This window comes from Takifugu rubripes, chromosome 22, assembly GCF_901000725.2.
Source record: "Takifugu rubripes chromosome 22, fTakRub1.2, whole genome shotgun sequence".
Classification (NCBI taxonomy): Eukaryota; Metazoa; Chordata; class Actinopteri; order Tetraodontiformes; family Tetraodontidae; genus Takifugu; species Takifugu rubripes.
In genome coordinates, this window is record NC_042306.1 from 8,799,157 (window position 1) to 8,820,954 (window position 21,798).

General features: G+C 42.9%; 1 protein-coding gene across 2 annotated transcripts in view; it reads left to right on the forward strand.

Moving 5' to 3' along the window:
• Positions 1-3,206: 3,206 nt before the first annotated feature.
• zswim5 (zinc finger, SWIM-type containing 5) overlaps positions 3,207-21,798 on the forward strand; it is a 39,071-nt gene continuing 20,479 nt past the window's right edge. Inside the window, exon 1 of one of the 2 annotated variants that reach the window (XM_029830810.1) lies at positions 3,207-3,783. In XM_029830810.1, coding sequence (XP_029686670.1) covers positions 3,279-3,783 — 505 coding nt within the window. In that variant the 5' untranslated portion in view covers positions 3,207-3,278. The remainder of the gene's footprint in view (positions 3,784-21,798) is intronic. The other variant, XM_003975537.3, reaches the window with a different exon arrangement.

Sequence of the window (21,798 nt, forward strand, 5' to 3'; positions counted from 1 at the left end):
ATGATGATCTGGCTTATGCAGCAGTAAAGTCAGCACTTCCTTCGGTCTTTTCATAATCATTTGATCAGACGTAATTAGCCAAAAATTCTCCAATTTTGATGAAATCTAACCACAGGCACAACGATGACGATAAGACTCTCCTCTCCAATGGATTGATATAGTACCTATTAAATGTTTCCATTAAATGTTTTCCATGTTTGAAACAAAAGAATCACTGTCAATGACTCTGATATAGGAGGAAACAAACCGGTTTAACCAGAATGGTGCTGTGACCAGTGGCAACTCTGCTCTCTATAATAAACTGTACCCAGCTAGAATTTCTGTTTTTGCCAGCTTTATTCAGCTCACTGCACAAATTCAGCCACTGCATACGACCACTGGGTTTAGAAATATGATAATAAGTTTAGTCTTGAACTCGTATCTAGATGGGCTGTGAGACAGCGAAATGCAAATACAGTAACTACACCTGGTCCTATTAACAAAGAACCAGTCAACTGGTGAGGAGAGCTTGATCCTCAGTACGGAGCAAAGCAAACTGCTCAAAGGCATAAAAGACATTACTGTGTGTGAGTTACAGTCCAGGTGCTGTCATTAATGCTTTAGTTCACGATTAATAGAAAAATAACATTCTGAAGGGAACGTTGTACGTGCAGGGCTTGATTCTTGCATTTGCAACTGGAAAAGGAGCAATCCAAGATTTAAAGAAGACTTTACTTCCCATTGTTTGAGACAAAGAAAGGAAAGTGAGGAAAGGGAGTGACTACTGGAGCCAAAAGGAGCAACTGCCAATTGACTTGATGAGGTAGAGGATGCATCATTATGTAATTGTAAATCCCAGAAAGATAGGCTTTAATGGGGCTGTCTCTCCTCCCACTGCTGCTTTGGTAATTTATCTCTCTCTCTTTCCAACCTTTCCTATCTCTCTGCCTCACCCTGTCAACCATCAATCTTTTTCCAATTACACTCTGTCTATCCACAAATCTATCATAATCATTTCCATGGTAACAGGTTTCATCCTGCGCTGGCCTATTGTTCAGTGTAATTGCACGCCAAAGAGCAGTTTTCAGAGGATGTGAGAGAAAACCCGAGACATAGATTTGGATGTTGTGATGCTCATTGAATGTTTCCACAGTGTCCCACAAAGTTTAGAGAAAATGTTCTCTTTAAATTCTGAAGTCAAATTCCTTCAGAAGATATTTTACTGGTTATTAATGGTATTGTTTTTTTTGCCTTTTCACAGCCTAGATAGGATAGATAAGATAAGATCATTGAAGAAAATGGAGACACTTAACCAAGAGTAGACTGCAGCTGGAGTTAGAGGTTCAAGAGAATACAGGACCTGGATCCAGGTGTCAAGCAGATATAACGTCAGAGCAGTCTCATCTGGGTTGAGGACAAATAGGAAATCGTGGTAGCAGAGTCTGGAGGAAGAGTGGAGAAGCTCAGAGGCATAGCTGGTGGAGCTCCAACCTGAAGTGTTCAGTCAGCGATGGTTTGTAGTCGTGTCATCTATTGGTGTTGGTGCACTTTTTTATCAGGTCTGCAATCAGCGCAGCCTCTTCAAGAAGGATTGTTGAGCACTTTTTGCTTCCTTCTCCAAGCAGTTTTACGAATATGCTGCTTTCATATTCCAGCAGGACCAGAACCACAGGGGCAATCTTTGTTGAAGATGAGAGACCTAACAAAGCTGAAGGTCACTTTCAGAACAACCTGGGCTCCCAAAATACCTTACTTGGGCCCCAGCCACACACCATGATGTGCTGTATTACTGTAGTCCGTCTTTCAAAAGTAGCCCCGAGTTTGTCTTATGTTTGTATGTATGTATGTATGTATGTGTGTGTGTGTGTGTGTGTGTGTGTGTGTGTGTGTGTGTGTGTGTGTGTGTGTGTGTGTGTGTTTGTGTGTCTCACATATATCACATTTATATCACAAAATAAAGAAGTTTTACATTTGAAAACGTTTGTGTTTATTCAAACTTCGGTGTTCCTTCATTACTCTGGCAGCCATTTTGTTGCCTTAAATAATAAAGCCCAATTTTCTTGTGAAAGTCTGAATTAACATCCATTTTGTCCTCTTCTGTGAAACTCACTCAACTCATGCTGCATGTATTCAAATGAATGTGTATTGGATGACCCGCTGTCATTCATATGTATGTGAAACATAATGGTGAGAATTGAATTAGTGAAACACAAACTTTGTTATTCATGAGGAGATTTTTGGCTTTTCTATCACATTAGTGTAAATTGGATAATTAAACCATGGGGTGGGGGGGGGGGGGGGGGGGGGGAGTAAATTCTAAAGACTCATTTTACATTTAATCATTGAATTTAAATGTAAAATGACTATTTAGCGTATTTATTATTGATTTAAGTGTTGTTTAGTATTTCTACTGGGTTTACCTACTTACACAAATATTATCTACTCTGGATTTGTCTTGATTGGGAAGGCATAAATTCCCATTAATACCAGTAGATAAAATGGTGGCTGTCATGGTGATCAGGGGCTAAAGTGTGTTGTTATTGTGTTGATCGGTCATGTGTCACATCCTGGAGCTCCCATTAATACCGCTGCTCTCTCCTCTATGTATCAAGTCACTCGAATGGTAGTGTAACAGACGGGAAATCGAAAAATAGCGTCTTAAAAATAAAAGTCTTTAAAAATTATTTATGCTACATGCCTAAAATCAACCAATGCATACAGCAGGTTTAAAACTGCTTAATTTTATTTAAATAAGTTTGTTTTGAACAGATTGAATTGGAAATTATGCTTGGTGAATTTAATGGGATGGATGAATTTTAAGTGTGACTTGCCAGCTGTAAAATGCAGTATATAGATCAATTCAAATTTGGATCCTTTGTGAACACATGCTTGCCTGTAGATATGCCAATAAAATAAATTTAAATTTAAACATCTTTTAGATGTGGCATCGCATTTCCACCTTCCTGCAATCATCAAACGCTACAAAGGAAATTGAATCAAAGAACAAATATAAAACAAAAGCAGCTCATTATTTTTTAAGAATCTGCCTGGTTGTCAGTGAATGGTGTAAATATTCTAATATTAGGATAATTTGTTGGTATTTATTGTTCTCTAAAGCTTTTATGAGTTAATCACGCAAATGAGGAAAATATTGCCTTTTTATTTTGAAAAGCGTCTTCGGAAGTCTTGTTAAACATTCCAGTGAGTATGACTCAGTGAGCGCGCGCGCGTGTGTGTGTGCGTGTACTTCCTGCTCGGTGTCTGCTCTCGGCCGTCTCGTCAGTGTAGATCGGCTCGCCATGGCGGAAGGACGCAGAGAACATCCACATCCTCTCCTCTCCCAACCAACGGCCAGCAAACGACCCTGCCTGCGCCCCGCTCCCCGCGGTCCAGGGCCGGGGGGCAGCTCCCGGTATCGCTCCCCCGAGTCTCTGCTGGACTGTGCCGCTAAAGCAGTAGCGGAGAAGTGGGCCTTCGAGAGAGTGGAAGAGCGCTTCGAGCGGATCCCGGAGCCCGTACAGCGCCGCATCGTCTATTGGTCTTTTCCCCGTAATGAAAAGGAAATATGCATGTACTCTTCGTTTCAATGCCGAGTCGCCGGCGAGGACGGCCCGGTGGCGGCTTCCGGTGGGGCTGGGGGCGCTGGGTCCGGAGCTACAAACGCCACCGGTGGCGGAGGTTCTTCGGCAGGTACGACGACTACCGCGGCGGTAACGGGAGCTGTGGGGACGGGAGACGGGCTGCCTTTTCGCCGCGGTATCAGACTACTGGAGACCGGCTGCGTGGAAAACGTTTTACAAGTCGGTAAGTGGAATATATGCGAGTCGAAGCTTTAGGGTTTAAAGGTCCCGGAACGTTTGGAAGTGCTGCTGGACATTCCCGAAGCTGCGCTGAGGAAGTTTTCCTTGCCACCCTGGAAAGTATGCGAAGCGTTTCTGTCCCCGCAAATATCCCCGCACCCGGCTGCCTCTTCTCCACTTTAGTAGACACGCACGGAGGAATGTGTTGACACAGCTTTTAGCGGCCTTTTAAAGAAATGGAAGCGAAATAAGGTCGCGCCGTGGCTCTGTTGAAAAATTAAAGGGCTGCTATTGTGGCTGCTGTTACCGCTGGCGACCACGAATCTGCCCCCTCTTTCCCTCAACCTCGACCCACTCGCTATATCAGTTTTCTGGTGGTGGGCGGCTGGTGTTTTAGCACTCCCCCCCCCCTTTACCTCCCGTCCTTGCTGGCCGGCGGTCGGCTGCAGGAGCCCCGGCGGAGGCGGAGGGGGAGGCGCGGAGGAGTGTTGACAGACGCGGATACAAAAGCAGCGAACGCGGCGTCACGGCTTCATTTTTGTTTCTGCCAATACCACGTTGAAAAAGTCGTTATCCACAACTCGCACTCGGCAGAGGGTGGATTAGGCAGGGAACAAAGGCGGTTATTGGGTCTCTTAATATGATTAATCCCACGGTAATCCGAAAAAATCCCCCGAGTTTTGTGTTTATTTGCCGCTGGTCAGACCGGACAAAGAGCGCTGTCGCCAACGTTGGAAAGGAGCTGCGAGTGCGTGTGTGTCTGAAACCTGATTAAAGTTCAGGCATGTGTTGGGTTTTTAATAAGACGAAACTGCATTTTGTGAGCGCGCTGGCCCGCAGCTTCTTTCGGTTCGACACAAAAGGCTCCAGTTGAAATGATCGATAAGCGTCTCGCATTTCCAGCGCTGCAGAGAGGCTGTTGGCAAACAAAGGGCCGTTCCGCACAGCTCCAGCTCCCCCAGTCTCATTAGATCTGTACCCTCGCCTCCACACAGACACCAAATGAGCACAGACACGACTGGAAGGGCTGAGATCAGACCGATGACTCGCCAAAAAAAGGCTTTTTTATGGTTTCTGGGAGGTTTTTTTTTTAGACCATATGGTGCAGGAGCCACTCAGGCTTGTCTGGGTTTCATGTTGCTCTGAGGTATCCAGGGGGATGCTGAAAACTGTGACTGCTGGATCTAATTGCATCTTGTAAATGCTCATTGATTCTGGCCTTTAACTGAAGGAAACCGGAGACATGAATATGAAACTGCATTTGTTCTCGTGGAGATCTGTTAGCCTGCAGCTTTAGAAGCTCGAGAGTCAGGTTGATGCATTTGATCGTGTTTGTCAGATCATCCTGAGCAGAACCGTCAACTGGCTGTCGCTTTTAACCACTGTGCATATTTTGTAACTGGAGAAGCTCCTGTGAGTTCCAAACTTGGGTTGATCTTTAAACTTTTAATGCACCCACCTGAGAGAAAACACTTGCAGACCCCGCTGGCCAATCAGTTTCAGCCTCCCTCTCTTCAAGGTCAGTTGCTGCAGGTACGGGTTTTGTCTTTCAGTCAACAAAACACAGGATCACTCTGTGAAAACAAGATAAGATTTGGCTGGCTGCTCGCTGTGCCGACTCTGGGAACCAGTTATTGTAGTCATGGAAGTGTGTAGTTGTGTGTCGTGGTTGGTATCTTAGTTGGCCCAGGCACAATGCTGTCATTAAGGATCACATTACGCGCCTGTAAATGACAGTCTGCTTTCACCTGACACACAGCACAGGATGAATGGAATTTCAAGTTGTGGTGGTGGAAATGCCTCATGCTGTTTGTAACAGGAACTTTGTGGGAAATGAGCAGTTTAAAATGGAGAATACATGTGTTTTTTCAGGTTAAGTATATCTGTAAATACGACTGAAGGTAAATGTCAAATACAGAAGGTGAGTGATGGCAGAGATTACAAATTACAATCAAATTTAGACTCTGACTCTACACAAGTCCACATTTTATTCATAAAATGACAAATCGGGCTCGAGTGGTGAGCTCAGAGCCCTGTTTATCGTGGGATTTATTTTCGTTCCGGTCTTCCTCACAGCTATCACAAGTTCAGCAGTAGCTTAGCATCTGAACTCATGTGCATCTGGAGACTTTGCAATGATGGAGATGGGGTCCCTAAAGTTTTAAAATGCTTTATTTGTCTTTGTGACGATTAGGAAACGCATCCAGGAAAAACTGTCTCCTGTGGGAGGGTCAGAGTATGGTCCATGTCAGCCCAGGACAGTTGTTGCCAGCCCTTGGAAAGCCTGGAATCTTTTTAAAGGGAAATATTTTTGAAAGGACATCGAACTGGAGTGTACTGTTAACTGGTGATGATTGGTCTAAAAATAACAACACGCCGAGCACGTAGTCATAATAGATTGGTAAAGTGCAAACTGGTCACATGTACCTTTGAAAAGCTCTGTTTATTTCAGACCTACAAGTTTCCCAGTCTGTCCCTTAAATGTCCTCCGCTTGTCTTTGTCCGTTGGTTTATGGTAATCCTGATGGGTTTAAAAGATACAGCTCATCAGCAACTCATTGGCACATGTGTTCATATTAATCTACGTCTTGCTGGAAGTCATAATTAGAATAATTAAAGCTACATGTGCCGACCCCCACATGTATGCCAGATACATGCGTATACCCAGAAGCCCCCTTTCCAGACCCTTATAAAGTCCTCAGAGAGCTGGAGGAAGGGATATTAGAGGAGGGAGGGAAGTGGGGTTCCTTAAGCTTTGAGTCAAGCTTTGGGATTATTGGGTCATGCTTTGTTACCCAGCTGTAGAAAAACCCCTTGTTCACAGAAGGGAGGTGGAGAGAGGGGGTTGTGTGTATATGTGTGCATGGCCTCGTCCCTGCAACGTTACATAAAGCTGTAATGGGTCCCCGACGCCCTTTGAAGCATCAGTGACTCTGACAAAGCCAGTATGTGGTTGAACAGGATTAGACTGTATAGGACAGTCAGTCAGTGGGAGGAAAACACCATCGGGCTGGTTAATTCAACTCCCCATATGTTACAAATGCTGCTAAAACTGGCCGCTACGTTAGCCTTTTCTCATATACACTGGCAGCTATGTTAGCCTTGTCGGACTTAAACTGGCCCCTACATTAGCCTTAATGGTCTTAAACTGGCTGCTACGTTAGCCTTTTCTCATATACAATGGCCGCTACGTTAGTCTTGTTGGACCTAAACTGGCTGCTACGTTAGCCTTTTCTCATATACAATGGCCGCTACGTTAGTCTTGTTGGACCTAAACTGGCTGCTACGTTAGCCTTTTCTCATATACAATGGCCGCTACGTTAGTCTTGTTGGACCTAAACTGGCTGCTATGTTAGCGTTGTCTCGCTTTCATTGGCAGCTGTGTTATTCTTGTCATATCAGATGTCACTTTTGTGGTTTTCCTTCTATCACTCTGATCAGATTGATGGATTTCAATCGATGTTTTATCGGTTTTAACCTGTTTTTAATCAACAGGCAGTTAGTGAGGATATTGTCATTTAGTGATCGTGTATATGTTCCTAGTTTGGAAAGTGGGTGGCCTCACCAGTGATCCCCCAGATGTTGGATGTCCTGGCTCAGTTAGCATGGATTAGCTCGCGTCTCTGCTGTGATTCTGGTCTTCTGGCTTCACCTTAAAGAAGATCAAGTCTCATAAGGATGTAGCTCAGTTTTCATCATTCATTCTCTTTTTACTCTTCAATCCTTCAATCCATGCTTCCATCTGACCAGGCACCTGCTTTCTGCCTGTCAAGACCTTTATATACTTTGCCTCAGTGTCTGTCTGGGTCTTCCCTGCTGTGTTGCTACCACTGGTTGAGGAAGAGTTACTGGTTTTGGCAGGGGCCCAGGGGAAGATGGAAAGAGTCAGGTGTGTGCTGCAAACCCCACTCCACATGTGTGTTTCCATAAAGTTGGGGCATTTTACTTGTGTCTCACATAAGGGACACAAATCACATTCACATAACAAAATTGCAATGTTTTCTTTAAATTGGAGGCTTACACAAGATTTTTATTTTCACACATCGGTACATTTGACTGTCCTCGGCTGCTCCACAGTGCACAAAAATGATGAACTGGCGGCATTTAACCAGCATATTTGATTTCATACCTGCCAACTGGAAAAAAAAAAGTAGACTGATGGAATGAATCTTCTCTCCTGTTAGGTCTTGATGAAGCCATTGAAAGATGAGGACATTAGGTAAAGGCTCCATTCATCAAAGGAGAGCGCAGAACATCTGAGCTTTGCATAAGTGCTGATCATATAAGATCACTGATCACATGTTGTCTGAGGTCCATTGTGGAGAATTCCTAGAGTCTTGGTTTGTTGTCCATTCAGTAGTTACCCTTTGACCTGAGACTCATTTATGGAAATGTTCAGAAGAGTCAGCCTTTATGACAACTTGCATTTCTACTATGAAATCTTGTTTTCGCTCACTACTTTTAACAAATAAGAGGTAAAGCATTGCTTCTTTCCTCATAGGTTTGACAACTAAGTAGTGAAATTACTGATAAATGGATGAAATTCCACCTCCATCATGAGTCTGCAGGTATTTTTGGTATAATGGAAGGCACCATTGACAGGTTCATGCTTATACCAACATGCTCGAGTATAGTTTATGTTTGCATATTTACATGCTCTGTAAAAATGAAGCAGTAGTTCATTGTTGAATACATTTCCTGTTCTTGTACATATGAGTAGCCTGTAGGTGTAAAAACTCAGCATTGGTAAATGTCAGCTCATCCATTCAGGCACCTGATATAGGACACAGATGTGGCCTAGTTCCTTCCCTAACAAAGCCAGATTTTAGGTTACATCCAAATCTTAAAACTGGCTCAACATTTAGCCCGTTAAACTGTGGTTGGAAAGTTGTGATCACATTTGCGTGTTTTTATTGTTCAGAGAAGTCACTTAAATCATCACACTGTATTTAAATTGAAGCTCTTCAATTGAGGTGTTGACATCTATGTCTAAGAAACCTAAAGTTTCCTTTAAAATGGAAAAAGACCTCTGGATCATGGCTAGGAGGCCGCAGAGATGATTTCATTAGCTGCAGGTGTTTACCTCTCTGAATCGTGTGTCCTGTGTGTCTGACTACACGTACAGTAAACACAAAAGCTGTTTTTCCAGCACAAACTGGGCAGCTGAGCAGACCTTTTTCATCTCTGGGTTAACATGAATTTGACGTATCAGTCGGCACTCGCAGAGAGGACGTCAACAGCGAGAACGCATCGTCAGAACTTTTGCTCGGACTGGTTTGTCAGGTTGGAACTTTTCAAAGAAGTTTTGAAAGGATGCCTCACCATTCATTGTAGCTGTTTCCATCAGTAATTCCACTCGTGATCTCTGGTTTTGTCCTGGTGTTTTCAGCCTTTGGGCTTTGCAGGCCAACATTGTTCAACTTCATCCGACATTAGCGTGTACATGTTTAACATTGGAGTGTACCATGTATCTCAGCATATGATGAGATAAGAAAACAAGCGCTGTTTCATATCTACTCAGTCCTGAGTGATTCCCCCACCGATAATGGTTGGGCCAACTATGTGCTGGTGTCTATTGCCCTGTTCTACACCTGTCTTTTATTGGGATCCAGTGTGTGTCCAGTCATATTTTCACCATGGGTGTTGTACCTATAGGCCCCCTGCACCATTTCTGCTTGATTTTCATTTACTATAATCTCATAACACTTCCCATATGAGATGAATTCAGGCATATCTATGAAACTAAAGCCAGTGCCTGTGGCGTGCAGCCCATCCCGAGGGGAAATTTGGATCAGCGTGGGGGAGGAAAGCAATGATGGCTAGCACAAATGCAAAGCCCTGTTTTGGTTCTTCTTTCACTGGTCATCTAAAAATACAGGAACATTCTAGTTCTGCAAGTGCAATTATTCAACTAATTTTCTCATTTGGCCTAAGAAAAAAATGCCTCCATTATTTGCCTTCTTTTGTTAACACATGAGGGTAAATGCAGCATTGCTCTGTGCTGCTGTTAATGACTTCACGGCTGAGTGGAACCTACTCGGGCAGAGCCCCCAAGTCACTGTGCCGGAGTAGATCTGGCTTTATTTATTTATCTGCAGCCTCGGGCAAATTGTGATGAGCCTCGAAACTTTGACAGCTGTTGTCATTTCAGTCAGACCAACGCTAACTGTCTAGCTGATCCGCTTGCTTACTGCTCTACATTATTTCATATATGACTTTCTGACCTGTTAGAAATTCTTTTATAGTTTATTAGGTCTGTGTAGCACAACGGAACCAATGTTCTATGCGATTCCCCGGCCCTGTTCACATTCTAGTAATGTACAACATGAATTCAAAGCATACTTGGTTTCATCAAAGCACATGTGAAGGATTTACTTCAAAGTAATACCCATTTTTTTCTGTGATTTATCCATCTTTTGAACATGAGATCGTACCTTTTCTAATGCTCCTTCTACTGGCTGATCGTAGTTTTAATCTTGGCGTAGTTGAGGCATTCTTGTCTTTAATGTGCACACACTGTAGAGCTGTCTTCGCTTGAAATGGATGGACATACATCGTGGATATGAAAGAATATTCATCACCCCTCTTAAGAATATGTGCACACACTTGTGTGTTGCTGTGAGTGCCTTCATCCTGTGCTTTTAGCATCCTAACAGCACTTAGAGCCAGTCTCAATAACACTGCCACTCCTGCCAACAAAGACAGTCCATTGTTGTGAGACATCAATTATTGTTGGGCTAAAACTATTTACATAGTTTTGGTTGCCTCATATCTGAGGAAATTGTTGTCCACAACTGCTTTGTGTGTCTATTTAGCATGTGTGCAGCTAATTAGACCTCCTGCACTTTTGATTTTATTATCTGCTAAGGTTGGTCTTGCTTGTTCCACTATCACTCTCAAATAAACATCTGCCTCCAAAGGTTCCCGCTAAAACCGGAATGGATTGAGTCAGTGAGGTAACAAATCTGCTCTAATTGGGCTGATTCTAACTGTGGTACACCGGCCAGAGCCTTAATGAGCAGTGTGAATCTGGAATGTGAGCAGGATGTTCCTGCTGTTGCTAAACTTGTATTTTAGGTTCAGGGCGCTCTCACATTAGCAAACCGTGCCCCGGCGAAGGTTCCCGCTAAAGCGGGAATTGTGCTGAAAGAGAAAAATAAAAAGCTTTTTTTTTCCCTCGACATCAAATTTTTGCACTGTTGCAACCTTGTATAACAACAGTTGGCTAAAGACAGCATTGTGCCCTGTGCGGGTCACATATCAATGGTCACACATCCTTGTGTCATAGCAATCCATGCTTGGACACCGCACGGTTTGCTAGTGTGAGTGTGAGGCAGGGGAGGACAGGAAAGGGGGGGACATCTGTTGCTTTGGCAGAGCACAGAAGAAATGTCCATGGTGTGTGTGCCTCTTCATTCTCTCAGTTGTGACTAGATGGAGACATAATTGGCTGTTAGTTGGGTTCATTGCTGCACGATGCTAATGAGCTAGTATTGATCTATGAGTTGTCTACTAATCACCGCAGCATCACATGGTTCAGTCTTTTAAACAAAACCTTGAATTGGTAGCAGCTCCATAACTTCATCAGTCAGAATATGTGTGAATCATCCAGCAATTTTTTTTGTCTCTTTCAGTTTTGTACCTTCTTCACTTGCTTCCATCCCTCTTTCTGTACCTGTCTTCCTGCCCCCTCCTCGGCTTCATTTCCCTCATTGCTCGTAACATGACTGTTTGTGCAAGGACGGCCTGCAATGGCCCATTAGGCTGATGCCTCACATAGAAATGAGTGGTAAAACTAGCTGTGTGGAGGAGGTGGGAATTGGGGAGGATGGAATCTAGGCAGGGGTGAGATGCTGGAAAAGAATAAAGGAAGGAAGGAAGAAGAGAAGGGAGGGGATGAGAACTGAAAGGCAAATGTAGAGTTGATAACCAACCCTGTCACCTCTGGCTTTTCTTTCCACCACACACACACACACACCCACCCACACACACACACCCACCCACACACACACACACACACACACACACACAGAAAAGCAAAAAGGGAAAAGGGGTGGGAGGGACATCATTAGAGTCTCAGCAGTCCCTCACAGACACTACTGAGTCCTGGTAGTGGGAAGAAATGAGCAGAGGGAGGAATGAAATTGAATTGATAGGTGCAGTCAAGTTTACACACACGCACACACACAGACACACACAGACACAGACAATCAGAATGCAACATGATTAATGTGGTCAGCAGTGAGAAGACTAGTTGGGTCAAGATCTCTCACCCTTACAAACACACACACACACACACACACCCTCTTTAGATTGTCTGCATGCCCACTCTGGTCTCACACACACACACACACACACACACACACACCACTGCTGTTCTTTCTGCCCACCCAAACAAAGATGGGAGAGATTTTTTTTACTAATGAAAATAAAACTGCACAGTACGTGTTGATCCTTCAGTCATGACCACAATAAGAATATTTTGTCCTTTCATTGTGATAATATTTCAGTCATAGTCATGCTCTTGTAAACACATTTCCAAGACTTTGATGCAGGCATACTGATCCTCTAAAGCCCCTGCCGCTGATGCAGTGGTTTGAAACATTAGGTTAAGTAGGATAGCCTGAAGATGCTTGAACCAAACCACTTAAACTGTCACATCAAATGAGGCCAGTTAACTGTCAATCACTGGATGCCCATAATAGGTTACTAAATGTCCACTATAACTGTAAATGATTTCCTATTCCTTTACTATACGTGTGTGTGTGTGTGTGTGTGTGTCCCCGTCCCCCACTGCCTCGCACTCTTATTACCTTGAGCGTGCTCAAGCAGAAATTCCTCCAAATCCTATGTCACCAGGTTGATAAATGACGCATGCAGGGTGCAACATCATCATTAACAGCCATACATGGCTGCAGTAGCGTGAAACCGGTTAAACAGTGTATTGGCTTTTATTTTTTGCTCGATTTTCATACCAGTTGGACAAATGTCCAGATTTATTGATTGTGTGATGCGGCGATGGTTTAGCACAACACGGTTTGAGTGCACCTTTACACCAAAGGGCCATTGTAGTGCATTTTGGTGGGTTGTTGGGGCCACTGGTTGATGTGTGATGGTTATTGTGATCATGAAAAGAAACTAACACGAGGTTGGCATCTTTTCCTTTGGATGTCACACGGCAATATACAATACAGTATTTTAACGCATAACATGCATGCAGCCACCAGAAACAGTCCCATCACTGATGTGGTCCTACACATATTTACCCTTTACTATTTAACATCACACACCCATATGTCCCCCAGGGGTGCTACCAGGCCATTAAACCATAGCTTTTGTTGCCGGAGTAAAGTCCAGCCAGACACACCTTTTAACTCACAGGGAGCATTTGGGAGTCAGCAGGCCTGGGGCTACTGTGTGTACACCTCATGGTGGGAAACCCTCCGCCAGACCCTCCAGCGTCCTCCGAACCCACCTCCCCCTCTCTGTTTAAGGAACAAAAATAAATGTTACTGTATTCATTTCTGTCTCTCTGTGTCACTGCATAAATATTCAGTTAATGTGAATTTTTATTGTTTATAAAAGATTGAAATGCTAAAAAAATAAGGGTAAAGTAATCCATTAGAGCAAAATCCTTAATGGTGAGACCTGAGGATATTGGTCTCATGAAGTGTGGTGCTCTAAGGACAGGACTGGTTCCTACCGGTCCTGTGGTGTTCCCAAACCCCATCTTCGTGACTTTGCTCCATTCAAACAAGCAGAGAAAAAAATGGCAGTTATAGTAAAAACTGCTAATGTTGAGAGTGTTTGTGCATTGTCGATGAAGCAACTGTAGGAACGGTGTCAGAGGTTATTCTAGCTGTGTAGACCTCTGTCTTTCTGTCTGTCATGTGTCTTCTCCCTCAGGTCCTTCCTTTTGTCATAAATACGGAGCGTGTATGTGTGAATGCTACTGTGGCTGACTATCGAGTTCAAAGTAGAGAGATGGTGCGTTTATGACACCACAGAGCAACCGGAGCTGCCATTCTTCACACACCCCCATGAACCTGTCTCACCCACCGCCACCCCCAAGCTCAAAAATGTCTTTTTGTTTTCCGTCATGTTGGGGTCTGGTCTGTTTCTGGACAATTACCAATGGATTCAGTTCTGGACACAAATTGATTGCATCAATTCACATGAATCCATTTGCATGATTAATTTGATTCTTTTTTTTTTTTTTTAATCAAAAACCTCATTAACCCATGTGCAGTCTATGTCACTCAGTCATGAGGTTTGGGGCTCCGATGCTACATAGAACCAACTCCAGCAAGATTGATCAACATGTCTACACAAATGAAAGTGGATCCAAAAAACCTACAGACTGATTAATCAAGGTCCAATCATAGTAATGAGCTCATATTGGTTTTATAACAACATAATGAATCCCAATGATTAATGAATGTGAATTGGTGAAATCTGCAGCAGCTCTTTGACTAATCTGATTTTATTTTATTTTTTTTAAAAAAGGTCATTTGACAGCCCTAATAAAAACCTTGACTTTTTTTTCCAGTAAAAAATTAAATAAGACCTGTGAGCTGCCAGCATGTGCTCACCTAAACCCTGACCACTAATAAACCATTCACGTTGTGGGGACCAGAGAAAATGTCTCTCACACACGCGCAGCAATGTGTCTGTGTAATAATTGATGTGCAAATATGAGGTCTCCTTTATTATTTAAACCAGGGGCAGCACATACTCATTTCAGTCTTTCTACATGGAAGTTCATTGATCTCACGATGCTTGGGTTGGTTTTCTCCGGCCGCTCCAGTTTCCTTCCACAGTGTAACCGTGCACATTAAACTCTTGCTATTCATCAGCTTGTCTCCTCCCTCCATCTCTACTGCTGTGTGTCCCAGTGAATCCATCAGGATTTCATGTCGATGCCACTGTCCATATATGGAAATCTGGAAAAATGCTCCCCTGCACCAACCTGTGTCTGTTTTCAAGGATAATAGTAACTCACCTGTGAACCATGAAGGACTGTCAATGGATAATGGATGAGTGTTTTCAGGATGCGACTTTACAGCAGCAGTCTGGTGCTTCACTGAGACGGCTATAATGGTAATATAACCTTAGAAGCATTACTTCCTGTGAGTCAACCTTCAGGCACAACAGTTGAAAAGTTTAATCTCAGTAGATAGAGTGAACCCTGTCCGGTGTGGGCTGTTACATTCCTACATGGTGACTACATCGCCATTGGGAAACCGTAGCTGTACAAGCTCCTGCAGGGACAGAGATGCTGATCAGTTTTCCACTGAGCAATCTTGCACCTCTAATCCAGGAAGGGAAATTCGGTGATATATTTGACAGTCTTGGAGAACCACATAGATCAGTGCCTTGGATCACAACTTGTTTCCTTTTTTAAAAAAAGGAAAATGTAGCCACTGTATGTGTGTGCAAGGATACTCCACCCGGTGTGAGTAGGGAGTGCCTGTCAGCTCGCTGCTCTCCGTGCTGGGCTCTCGCTGAGCATTTTGCACTGTTGTTCTAAGCTCTATTCATTAATTCATTTCTTATTGGGACAGAGATAACAGGATTAGCGCTGCAAGCATCCTGGAGTCAGTGTGGAGGGAGGGGAGCCTTTAACCCTCTCGCTTCTGTACACAATGGCTGGGTGTGTGCATATTTGAATGAGATGTGTGATTGTGTGGACTTGTACAGATGCCAGATAGGACAAATGCTCTTTTCATCTCGGAAAACACCACATTCTCGAGCTCTCATCCTTCCCCTCGGTCTTCCTATTGTCACTGGCCACCAGCAGGTCTTATTTCAGAGATTCATCTCCGTGTAATTGGGTCTCATCCTCATCGTGATGCTAAGTCATAGATGGGCAAATAGAGTAATAGGTAGTTTATTAATTAAAAAATAGTGTGAAATCTGTTGTGGGATCATTCAGAAGTCTTAATCTGTCACATTGTTAAGTTAATATTTTAGCATTTACACTAGCTGTGACAACATTTACTCAAATTATATATGATCCTTTATTTATAGAGATGATTATTTACAATGACAACCTGTGGATCAATCTAACCTATATGCTTTTTGATAGTGGGAGGAACCAACACAGACACGGAGAGAGCGTGATACCTCAACACAAAGCACTGTTTTAGCTGAGGATCAAACCCACAACCTCCTTGCTGTGAGGCCATAGTGCCTCTATCTGCCTCCAGGCCACCAATCATCAACCTTATAATAAACTGACCTGGTTAATGAATACAGAAATTGCAAATGTAAAAATAGAATAATTCTAAGTATTTGTAAATGTAAGGAAAGCATCAGTACAGTAATCAGATCCAGTTCCAGGTCAAAAATATATTCAAATCTGTCTAGATGCAGCTACTGTGGTAACTGTGGTAAAGTTTGGCAGCCCACACTTTAGACATTTAGATCCTTACAGATAATTGGTTTTGGGACTTCTCTCCACCTCTAACAGGGACTCATTTTGCTCAGGCTGTATACGCAACACCAGACCCAGACACTGTCCTCTCCACACCTATTTAATGGTGAAACAATAGAGTGAAGTGGTTACTGTGGGCTGACATTGGTTGGTACCTTGGTGCTTCTCGTCTTAAGGTTAGATACGAGGGGCTTTGTTATTGTAGTGTTGTCCAATGCCACTGTGAAGAGCAGTAACGTATTAGAGTGTGGAACTGTCCTTGTTGGCAATCTCCTGTTTGCTGTATTGGCCCTTTCTTACAACTGCAGTGTCACTTTTTCTATCCCAATTTCCATCTGACTATTACTGTTGAGAGGCATCCCAAGAATGAAAACACACACACACACACAGAGTGCCCTGCCAGCTTTTCAGGTCAATGTATTTGGCACGTGGCCACCATCTCTTATGTTTTATACATACATGCAGGGGAACATCAGGCCCCGACTCCTGCTTTGGCAGACAGCTCCTGCTGAGATGGGAGGCCCACACTCTCCCTCCTTTCCACCTCCTCGCTCTTTCTTTTTGTCCCCCTCAGTGGTCTTATCTCGCTGCAGCCATTCATGTTTAACATGATCTCAACCTGCAGATCTCAACCTGCCGATAAGTTCAGGCGCTCCCATATTCACCCAGTTTCTTGTTCCCAGCCCCCGTTTTCTCTGTTTTGCATGACTGCTATCCTGTGCTGCCAGCCTTTGAGTTGACAAGTTACAACTGGATGTGAAGATTTAAGTTTGCCCATTAGTGTCTTCTTTATTCTCCCGTTTGCAACCTGCAATGTCTCAACAGCTAAGAATTACAGGTGGGGCAGAGGGAAGGTGGATAGACTATAGCCAGGCCTATAATCCACATCTCAGAGACTGGGATTTGTCACAGAAGGAAACAAAACATGAAACCCAAATACATAGTGACTGCACATGTTAAGACCTGGCCACACTTTTGTTATTGTATCTCTTTGTTAGATCTAATGTGTACAGGATGTATATTAAATATTTATTAAAGGATATGTATATTGAATGACATATGAGTCACCAAGGAGAGTTTTAATCTTTTTGCTTACTGTACACTGCACAATGATTACTGTTCTCATAGCCATGTCCAGGAAGTTGTGAGACTATATTGTACCAGTATACTTGTAATCTATTGTGGTATTTTGTTTTGTTTTGTTTTGAGTGTATTTATAGATGGTTTAGTTGTGGCTAATTAGAGTAAATCCGAAGCATATTTAAAATATAAAAATCATTGGTTTAGATATTTTTAATGGTGATAATCAGCAGTCAGAGTTGCTGTCCTGTATGGTGAAATGACATTGTCTTCAGCCTGCCCATGGACACAGCCTTTTTTAAAATCCTGACTGTGGCTGCAGCTCAAATGACAACAGAAACATCAGGTGAAATTGATGTGGTCCTACAGTGACAGACCACAGCAAATAATATTTCCTTTTGATTCTTGTTTTGTCAGATGCTGGAGGATGACAGCGTTTATCCTCCATTGAGGTAAAACCTGTCAGGCCCGGACCTGCAATTTGACATTGATTTTCTGAGCTTGTACACAACTATTCATCTGGCTCATTCAGGTCCCACTTTCTTCTCTTTCTGCTCTTGTGCGCAAGCTGGAATAGGGATGTTGCTGGTTTCTGTGGCAACACAAACTGCTGCTTTTGGATCTGTTCCCCAGAACTCTTTAAGTTTTTAGCCTTTCTGCACCTATACTTTAAAAAGAGCAATATTGTATGTGCACATCTGTGAGTCTACAGCTTATGTGTGCATTTCATTGTCATACAAGGACAAGGGGCTCGTTCTGTGGTGTGCCAAGCAGTGCTACGCCAGTTGGCTGTCGATCAAGCTTTTTGTTTTGTGCTATACTCTGTATGCAGCCTACCACACACATTGTGGTGAAGAGCCTTTTGCTACCTCCTGGTGTGTGTTCTCCTGCTTGCATGTTTATTGCACTGACCTTAATGTAAGCAAAAAAGCAGAAACATGACTGAAGTTAAAGTGCTGGCGTGAAATTTCTATTGTAGTCGATATAAAATTCTTCCTATGCTTTCCCTCATTACTTCTTTATTCTGCCCGAGAACCTCTTTACAAATGAATAATGTCACTTTAGATGTTTGTGAATGCATCTCTGAGTCCTCGGTCAGTAGTAACCAAGAAGTAAAGTGCCTGGGTCCAGGTTCAAAATGAAGTTGTTCATTTTCCAATCATACAATCATTTATATTATTGAAGTGTTCAGGAGAGTTAATGCCAGCAACACACAAACTAAAGTGGCAAAAACTGGATAAAATGTAATTCAAAACTGTTTTGGAACTATTTGATTGTTCGGTTTTCCCCCCGTGGTGACCCGTGGACGGATATGTTTAAAGTGCCTATTCATGCATATTCATGAAGAGCATCCACCCCACTAGCACTTTACGAGTGCAAAGCTATTTTGAAATCTACATAATTTGGATTGAAGTGCTTTTCAAAATGGCGCTCCTCGTTCTGACAATTCCCTGAAACAAGAGAGAGCCACACTTATTAATCAGGCTTCAACTGAGTGTGTGTCTGTGTCTCTGTGTGTGTGAACAGTAAACATGGTGCATCCTATACTGTGATTTTGCAGGTTGCTGTTATACTAGTCAGCGCACAGAGTCTCGTCTATTCTAGTGAAGATAAAGTGTACAATGACATCAGTGGTGTAGAAGTGATCACATGTTGCCGGGCATCAGTGCCATTAGCATTGAGTCTCACTGAGACCGAGCACATTGTGAATGTGCCCATCTGGTAGTCACCGTAGTTTAGCAGCACAAATTGATTGCAGTTAAATTCATTGTAAGCTTTAGACACAAAACATGACCATTGGAATCCAGCATCTTAGCACTGACACTGTGTCAGGTTTAGTGAGCAACAATACACTCTGACTGGTTGTTTATCTTCACCAATAGAAATGAGATGAAGCAAAGTCTCAGTTGGTTGGAATTTTGACTTGACAGCTTTAATTTGGATTCTGCACATCTACTGTAGCCTAATGGTAGCCACAGGATAAAGTAGATATTCCATTAATATAGATTAATGGCATATATTCTTATTTTAATGACTCTGCAGGCACATAGATTACAGTACTGGTGAATCATAAATAGCTGCTTATGTAGAACATTCACCTGCCTAATACTCTGACCCATTTATACAAGTAGCTAGATAGACCTGGTTAAACCCATGCTTTTGCTTGTGTAAGAAGAGAAGCTTCAGGGTTGTTGTAAAACCTCCATGCTGGAGGAGCTGAAAGACACATGATTGCTTGCTGAGTCTTGAGGCATCACACATTGTTATTCCAGCCCATTGTAAAGTGTGTAGAACTGGGTGTACCAGTGCAGGCTGATCTCTATCTTACATGCTTAATAATAAGGGGCATCCATCCCCATTTATTTTCTTAACTTCTTCAACAGTTTCATTTAATTAGAGAAGAATGGAAAATACTGTAAATAAGCAGTAGAATGTGTGAATAGTGCATGTGTGAGAGAATGTCCTGCCAGTTATTGTATGTCCTCTGAATGTCTGGTGATTGGAAATGTTTTCTTTTGTAATTTCAAGTCTCTACCAGAGAGGATTGTGGGACATGATTTAGCAACCTCAGCTCTTCTGTTCTCTCTCTTTCTCTCTTGTTCATCACAGAAATGTGTAAAAACTGGCATATAGCAGTTTCTAACTGTCTCCAGTGACAATGAAGTTAAATAATGCTTGATTTTTTTCCCCCCTTATTTTTAGATAGTGGAAATGTAATCATTAAATATCAGTTTGTTTTCTGGAACTGCTGATCTTAAAACTGGTTTCTGTTTAATTTTTTTAAACAGACAAAGCAAACCTGTGTCGACTGCGGACACATCTTTCTCTTGATAGCTGTCAAATTGAAAACGGGATGAGCTAGACCTCCTCCCACACTGAATGAAAAGATGTGTAATTACCGGTGGAAATTAAAAAGTGTCAGCTTGACATTTCGATAGAATCCATTTTACCGAGACAGAAATAAATTGTTTATCACTCTATCCTGCACGGCAAACAAGATTAAGAGCATTTTAATCTCCAGTAATGTAAAAATTTGAGTGACGCGCGATGAGTAAAATTCAGAAACTAGACGTTCAGGCATTGGATGCTCAATAAAGTCCTTCAAGGCTTGAATCTGGTTTGTGAGGTCTTCACGAAAATGGTTTTTGTGTCGTTTGTTCATGTGAAAGTAAATCATCGCTGGGCTCCAGTCTGATATGAATGTAGGCTTTTTTCCTAATGTGAAAAGGCCCAAGCACTATTCAGCCTGGTGTGCTTCCATAATATATTCATTCTGATTGAAATTGCAGCTTAGATAGAATCAAAGATTGAACTCTAGAGTAAATCAGACGTTTCTGCCTGTAGTGAGAAATTCACTTATTTTAGACAAGCGCCACCTAGACAACAAGTTGGCTGGACTGCTGACAGTATAACAATGCTGCTCAGTGTGGTTTAAGCGTTCACCCTATCTCATGTCGTATTGTACTTTCCTGGTGCAACACAAAAGGTATTTTGTCTATTAAGCTAAAGCTTAGATATTAATGTTTTCTCATAAAAGCTGGTTTGGCATATTTGAAAATGGACATCATGTGAGATTATTGATGATAGAGGAATATGCTATCAAGGCATTTCTCCACCAGTATCACGCTTATCACCCAACAACCTGACAGTATGGGAGGAAAAGCTGTGATGTACTATGAGGTCAGTTCCAAAGTCAGGTCAAAAGCCTCTGCTGCACAAGTTTATGGTTCAGCTCTCACATTCCAGCAATCTCCAGTCTTTCATTCTATTTTCTTGTATTCTTTTAAAAAAATTCACCTAATCTCGTGTCATCCCCTACCCAGCAGCCCCTCACTCTTGTCTCCCACGGCTTCGTCCACAAGTCCCGCTGGCTACTGCATGCCTACTAGCAGTCTCTTACCCATTGTAGGCCAACAATGGCAGGCGAGGCCCCAGCCTCAAGGCCTGAAACCTGGGTCTTTTGGTGAGAGTCCTGTGTGGGTGGTTTTTTGGGGGAGGAGGGATGTACTTGCCTGTGAAAGGCTGACTCTATGGTGGCAGCCAGTAGGGGTGGGAAGCTTGAGGGGCCAAGAAAAAACAGGTCACACCCAGATTAAAATTCAGTGTCTGTCTGCCTGTGTCAGCAAGCCGGCCTTGGTGCCTGTAGAAAATGTGGGGAGTGGGCATTCCCCGCATTTTCTGGGTGACTTTGTTGCTTTGCAGTGATCACAGGTGGGGTCAGAGGTAGAAACTGGAGAGTTAGAAATAAAATATAGTAAATATAAAATAGAGAGAGTCTGAAGAAATGTGTGTGAGTAGGAGACAGAGGCAGCAATCAGTGTGTGTGTGTGTGTGTGTGTGTGTGTGTGTGTGTGTGTGTGTGTGTGTGTGTGTGTGTGTGTGTGTGTGCGCATGTGCGTGTGTGTGTGAGAGAGAAGGGGGTTCTTAATGGGGCAGCAATGGCGTCATAATGCATGCAAGACAAAGCTGATGTGGTGATGCATGCTTCCTTTGTTTGTGTGT